The sequence below is a fragment of the Bubalus bubalis genome, chromosome 15 (genome assembly GCF_019923935.1).
Source record: "Bubalus bubalis isolate 160015118507 breed Murrah chromosome 15, NDDB_SH_1, whole genome shotgun sequence".
Taxonomy (NCBI): Eukaryota; Metazoa; Chordata; class Mammalia; order Artiodactyla; family Bovidae; genus Bubalus; species Bubalus bubalis.
The window spans coordinates 37,644,916-37,651,865 of NC_059171.1; the positions used below are offsets into that span (position 1 = coordinate 37,644,916).

At 44.1% G+C, this 6,950-nt stretch overlaps 1 protein-coding gene across 2 annotated transcripts; it reads right to left on the bottom strand.

The window, feature by feature from the left end:
- Positions 1-1,620: 1,620 nt before the first annotated feature.
- Positions 1,621-6,579, bottom strand: FABP5 (fatty acid binding protein 5). Of its 2 annotated transcripts, XM_006068045.3 has the most exons (4): positions 6,306-6,463; positions 3,024-3,196; positions 2,563-2,664; positions 1,621-1,875 (listed from the first exon to the last, which is right to left on the bottom strand). In XM_006068045.3, exons 1-4 carry the CDS (start codon positions 6,382-6,384, stop codon positions 1,822-1,824), a joined length of 408 nt encoding a protein of 135 aa, XP_006068107.1. In that variant the 5' UTR covers positions 6,385-6,463; the 3' UTR covers positions 1,621-1,821. The 2 variants fall into 2 exon arrangements, with proteins under 2 accessions (XP_006068107.1, XP_044784581.1); XM_044928646.2 differs by lacking the exons at positions 1,621-1,875; positions 2,563-2,664 and adding an exon at positions 5,715-5,848 and having other exon boundaries at positions 3,096-5,365; positions 6,306-6,579.
- Positions 6,580-6,950: the final 371 nt, after the last annotated feature.

Genomic DNA, 6,950 nt, shown 5'->3' on the forward strand with positions numbered 1-6,950 from the left:
AAGCAATATAGACATTAGAACATGGTGCTGGTCTTAGTCAGATAAACTCATGTACAATCTGTTCTGACTTGAACTCGTTGTATCTCTTGGGATCATTTCCCAGATCCTGAGACTTCATTTTCTTGTCTAAATAATGCAGAAAACAATTATTAACATACATCATCTAGGGTGGTTCTGAGAATTATGGAACTCTTTATAGTACTTGGCTCAGCGTTTGGCTCAGGAAGTCATATAAATGTACACTATTACTAGAAGTGGAAAAAGGGGATGAAAGAGGAAGTCCAATATAGACTTAAATAAGCAAGATATAAATTCAAATAGAAAAGGAAGTCTAGAGCAGCACTGTCCATCCAAAAATATGGATCAAAAAAAAAACAAAACTGCAAGTTTTTTTTCAGCACATGCAACGTTTAAATGTTCCCCAGCCACATTAAAAAAAGCAAGAAACAGGTAAAATTAATTTTATTAATATACAATATTTAAGTAACCAACTATATCCAAAAATGTTATTTCCATATATAATCAATATAAAAATCAGAGGCATTTTCATTTTTTTGGTATCAAGTTCTTTAAATTTTATGTGTATTTTACTTACGCGGTGCTCCGCAGCCACGAGGGGCTACAGCACAGGGCTACAGCATCCATGAATCCAACTCTTCCATTGACTACTAACGTCCAGTAATTAAAAGACTCTTACAAGTTAACATTTCAACGTATAGAGGGTGGCTTCATAAAAGTCTCAAGTATTACATTTACGAAATTTAACTCAGGATCTTCATATAAGCTGAGACATGCCAGAGTTGTAGAATGATTGATCAGTCGTGAGTGGGCTCAACGAGTTGTAGGTTCCCATTCCAACTCTACAACTTCCTGTGTCCTTGAACAAGTTAGCTAGTCAAAAACCTGTGTTCTTACTTGTGAAAGAAATAATGGTACTAGCTCCCCAAGGATTGCTATGAGGATCACATACATAGTTTTAGCCCAGTGCCTACACAAACTTTCCAAATGTGAACTGTTGATATTTGCTATTTGGGTTGAGAAATAGGACAGAAGTCACTAGAATTCTAGTTATTCTTTAAATATACACACAAGTAGTTCAGAGTTGAATTGCTTTTTTAATTACTTCTGTTAATAAAACAAGAGAAAATTGCATGCTCTCAAAGCTGAGCATTTGTCACAGTGAGTGCAATGATTTGTCCCTGTGTTCAGATATAACTCAACCTCTGGAAGACAGTCTGGCAGCTGGTAGGTCCTCAGAAAGTTTATTAAACAAATTTCTGGCTACAGAATTCCTGAGCAGTAGTTATAAACACACTATTGAAAGTATTACTAGCCAATGATGGTGATTTAATCTTTATTCTTATATTTAAATTATAAAGTTTATGTAGCTGTTTTTCAATGAGAACAGTCTCTGCCACAAATTTAAGATTCTTGAGTTGATACAAAGTTCAAAACAAGATTAATGATTGGTAGCTTACTGGCCACAGAAGTAGTTCTATATATAAATTACTAAATATAATCTCAATATGGTATATTCAAGGCTATCCCATTTAGTCCATTTGTAAATGTTAAAACTCATCACTAAATTCCTCTAAAGTTTAAAAAAGCATGCAACACTGGTGTAGCACAAACAGATTTATTTACTAACCAAAGAGATGACCCTAATTAAACCAACATTTTGAAATAGTTTAATTGTTTGTGATAAAGATAATTGAACACAATAATGAAAAAAAAAAAAAACCAGCAGTATGGAGATTTGCTCATTGAACTGAGCTTGTTCATCCTCGCAGCTAATTTCTGTGCAAAATGATGATGGAATTTTTACTCTACTTTTTCATAGACCCGAGTACAGGTAACATTGTTCATGACGCATACCTAGGAGACAGAATGTCATTAAAAAGAGGCAAGTTAGTCTTACATCACAGAGTAATGGTGGTAGTTGAATGCTAGGATCACAATCCTATACAAAACATTGAAATCTGCTTCACAGATGGAGAAAATGCACTTTAGGATTCCTGGGTTTGAAAAGCTAGAGCCTGTTATTTTATTTATGAGGTGTATACGCTTTACTGAAAACTACTGATTGGCAATGTCTATTCATTTAGTTTTAGCAAATACTACTCCTCATTTTAAAGAAACAGAAAAATGTATGCTCAAGATTATATAGTCATTTTTTACAAACTGAAGGTTTGTGGCAACCCTGCACTGAGTAAGTCTATGGAGCCATTTTTTCCAACAGCATTTGCTCACTTCCTGTCTCTGTGTGGCTCCCTTTACCGTGATGTTCCATTTCTTGTAGTGGTCTGGAATCAAACCTACAGTGTCTCTGAGGTGTGCCTGCACTGTAAATGGAGCAGCAGAACACGAACTAGACCCAGCTCCTGCTAGATCATCTTCTCTAGCTCCACAAAGGGCTTTCTTTAGTTATTAAGTATTCTTGTATTTATCTTGTTCTTTGGCACTTTTTTTTCCTCCAACCTAGCTCTCCTGTTAATGATCAGTGATCTACAACACTTATGTGAACTATGAATTCATATAAGACATATGATGTCAGACACTTACCACCACTAATTTTCCATCTTCCAGTTTTCTTGTTATTGTGCTTTCCTTTCCATCCCATTCCTGATGTTGAACCAATGCGCCATCTGTAAAGTTGCAGACAGTCTGCCAAAATAAAGTATCCTTTTTAATCTTCCAGGGCACAATGAAAAAGAGTTTCTGTGACTTATAACCTCCTTAATCAACATTTTTTTATCTTTTCCTTTCTGAGTCTACTTCACCTCATTAACCCATACTAATTTCATTCATAATGTAGTTTGTGCTTTTTAATCTAGATGTCCCTTAAAACTATTTTTACAAAACAGATTAAGTTGTTAAATCGGTGTTTTCATTAATTTGTCAAAACTCAATTCATAAAACAACTTGAGACTTTTTCATTAAGTTCTGGCCTGGAAGCAGTAAGAATGTTATTAATAGAGTTAATCATTCTGCAAGCTTCTGTGATATTATAAATTATAATTAACCTGAGTCTTTCTGCCATCAGCTGTGGTCTCTTCAAACTTCTCTCCCAGTTTACAGGAAAACTGTGTTGTTTTCAAAGTGCTCTCAGTCTTTATGCTGAGGTTTTTGCCATCAGAAGTGATGATACAGTCTGGTTTGGCCATCGCACCCACTTTTCGCAGAGCCATCCCCACTCCTGTAGAAAGTTACACCATGTTAGATACCTGGAAAACCAAATTTCTTGTTTACATAATAAAAGCAGTAATTCAATTGCAATCACCATGCTGTGCATATTTTCAACTATTCAGTCATCAATGGGGAAGGGAAGGCAATGGCAACCCACTCCAGTACTCTTGCCTGGAGAATCCCAGGGACCGGGGAGCCTGGTGGGCCGCTGTCTATGGGGTCGCACAGAGTCGGACATGACTGAAGCGACTTAACAGCAGCAGTCATCAATAACAACTGTGAACATACACATATCCAGCACTTACCAAGTGCTAGTACTTGACAGTATACTACACTATTCATGGAAGCCTGGCAAGGACCTTGTGAGAGGTAGATAGTCTCCATCTGACAGATGAGTAAGTGAGGCTTTGATGTAACTTACTCAAGCTCATCCAGCTAAGCAGGGAGGTGCTGAGAACCAACAACGCAGGCAGCCTGGCTCTAAATCTCAGCTTTAAGACACCGTGCCATCTTGGCCCTCAGAAACTTAAGGAAGATATCCTGACTTCTCTAATTTCCTCAGTTATGCCAACCACTGTATTATATGACACAGCAGTTGAGCACACAGTCTAGCACACAAGTCACTGATAAATATTTGATTAGTAGACTACACAAAATCAGTATCAATCCTGATATTCAAATTGCAGTTTAAGAGTTAACCGCACAAACATGATGCTAACAAACAGGAAAAATCTTACCCTCAAAAAGAGTATTTCAGAACTCTGTAACTCAGATTACTCTATTAATACATTTATTTTATAATCTGTGTAATTCCCCCTAATATTAACATTTAGTAGGAAACTTGGTTCTAGGCCAAATCTCAGTTTCATGGATGAGGTGACTATAGCCTAAGCAGAGTAACCGACTTGATGATGTCAGCCCGGCTTGACATGTCCCCACGGAGCTTTCTCTTTCACCAGCTAGGCACTGGTGCTTTGTTTCATTAGTTGAGTCATTATTTTCTCACTTTGGACAAATAAAGAAAGGGCTCTGCTCTTTCCACACCTTGATTGCTCTCTAATGAACTGTACCTTGACAACCTTCCTGACTCCAGAACTCTGGAAACAAGCCATCTGATAAACATGTTTGGTTTCAATGGGCAGAGAGACCGCCTACTGTGGTTCTCACTCAGGTGAACACACACATATGTATTTCTCCTTTGTGAGTGCAGTTAGTTGCTTTTTGTCCAGAGTCACTTTGATCAAGGTATAGAGGGGAGGGGGAAAAAAAAATACTGCCTTGTTTTATTCACAGGATCATAAACACACTTAAGATTCACCAGAGCCAGACTTAACCAGCCATCGGCTAGATGTGTTTTTGAAGTACTTCAGGGTACTTCGGGGTCTAGGTCTTTGTAATGACTTCTTCACTCACTTAACATTTGGTAACAGAAAGTTACTATCTGCAGGAGGCTAGCTTCTAAAACAACCCTACAGCCCCAGCAGTTGTGTCAGAGAGCATTTTTGCTATGCTTCACTTCCTTGGGGCCTGTGACAAAGGTTCATCTTTGCCAATCTACCCAATGTCGAAATCAGCACTCTTTATCGTTATCACCGGCTTATGAAAAAGACAACAGAAAATCCAACACCATTTTGAGCAAGAGAACTTGAATTTCCCTACAGAGACAAATCCTCCCTTGGAAGGCTTTTAAGAAGTGCCTCACTCTGTAGAACAGGCTCTAGGTTCATCTAGGTCATCTACGTCACTAGAACTATCCTAAAGAGTGATGGTATGAACATTGGGGTACATGTGTCTTTTACAATTTTGGTTTTCTCAGGGCATACACCCAGTAGAGGAGTTGCTAGGTATTAAGGCATATATATGGAATCTAGAAAAATGATACTGATGAACCTATCTGCAGGGAAGGAATAGAACTGCAGATATAGAGAATGGACTTATTGACACAGTGAGGGAGGAGAGAGCGGGAGGAATGCAGAAGGTAGCATCAACACACACACACTATCAGCTGTAAGATGGGTAACTGGCGAGAAGTTGTTGTGTAGAACTGGGAGCCCAGTCAGGTGCTCTGCGATGACCTGGAGGAATGGGGTGGGGGGAAGGGAGGGAGGCTTGGAAGGGAGAGGATACATGCATAATCATGGCTGGTTCCCCTTGCTGTGTGGCAGAAATCAACACAACGCTGCAAAAATTTTAAAAAAAAATTTTTTTTAATAAAAAAAAAAAATCAAGTGTCTTGGGCAAGGCCATGCCCATCTTGGATGCAGTTTCTGACTGCGGTTTCCCGGCGAAGCCTCTCTGCCCTCCACCCTCTAGATGCAGAAGGTTGCAGGGCACTACCACCCCAGGTACAGTCGACCTTACCGCGCTCCTCCCACACGCCACCCGGCCACCACAGCGCCGAGTCGAGCAGTGCCAACAGGTCACTGTCGCCAGCGCCACGCCTCTGAGCCCCGCTCCGGGGCGTGGAGAGGAAGATGCCCTGATGCTCCACCGGGGGAGCCCGGCCAACCCAAAATGGCCCGACTCACGCGGCGAAGGCGGGCCGGGGCTCTGGGGGTGGTGGAGATGCAACCGAGAGCTGAATGGAAGCTGAAGCGGTAGCCCGGATTTCGGCTGGAAACCGAGTCCGGGTGTAGAAGAGGGAGGGGACCCTGCGCGCCACCTGGGAACAAAAGATGCGGCAAGCTGGGTCAGGGCAAGTAGGTGCGGCAACGACCGGGCGAATGCGAGGGAGGGCAATGGCAGAAAAGCGGACAAGTGGTGGGGCAAGAAAATTCGGGAAAGTTACGAGGGCCGCCTGGAGGGGGGCGAAAGAAAAGAAGCTTGGGGTGAAAGAGGGGTGAGCGCGCTAAAGGGCAGGAAAGCAGGGGTCGCGTGGGCCCGGGGAAAGCAGCAGAGAGAGGGACTGATCAAGAGGCCGACGGTCCGGGGAATCCGGAGCGGGCGCGAGGCGCTCTCGGCTGCTCGCCTGCGATGAGGGTGGGAGGTGGAGGATAACAGGGTCGGGGGTGGGCGGCCGCGCACGCCCAGCCTTTCAGCCTAGCATGCCGAAGGGGGCCTACGGACAGACAGCCCCACACACGTGCCACGTTGCAGCGCCGCATGGCGGGGAACCTCACCTACTTCCTTCATGTATTCGTCAAAGCCTTTGCTCTCCACTAAACGCCATCTTCCAACCAGCTGCTGAACGGTGGCCATGGTGGGTCCGAGCTGACAGGCGTGACAGGTGAGCTGCGGAGGGTAGGGCGCCGGGAATCAGGCGTGTGGTTGGCTGGCCACGCGCGCGGCTTTATAAAGGCGGAGCGCGCGCGCGGGCGGTGCCCGGCCGCCAATGAGAAGTGCGTCTCGCCTGCTCGCCCCGCCCCCCGTGCCCCTGGGCCTGGCTCCTGGGGTCCAAAAGAGCTAAGCTGCTCCACCTGCCGCGGCCGCTGGGGCTCCGCGGGCTGTTCCTGCGAGCTGGGACTAGTCCTAGTTCGACGCGCCCCACGCAGCCACGGACGCCAGCCCTTGCCCTTCCCGCGCCTCCTCACGCCCAGGAAGCCAGAGGGGCTACGGGCGGACCCGCCCCGGCTCTCTCGGGCCCGTTGATCCCATGCCAAGCTGCCGCCCCTCTTCCCGTTCGTGACACCCTCAAAGTATCGATTAGCCTTCGTTCGTTCGGTTCCCATGGCAGGAATTGATCAGTAGTTTAATTGACTGATCGATAAACTTCTTCGCCTCTTTAATCACTGCTGGGGCGAGGGTGGGGGGGAAACACCCTCCTG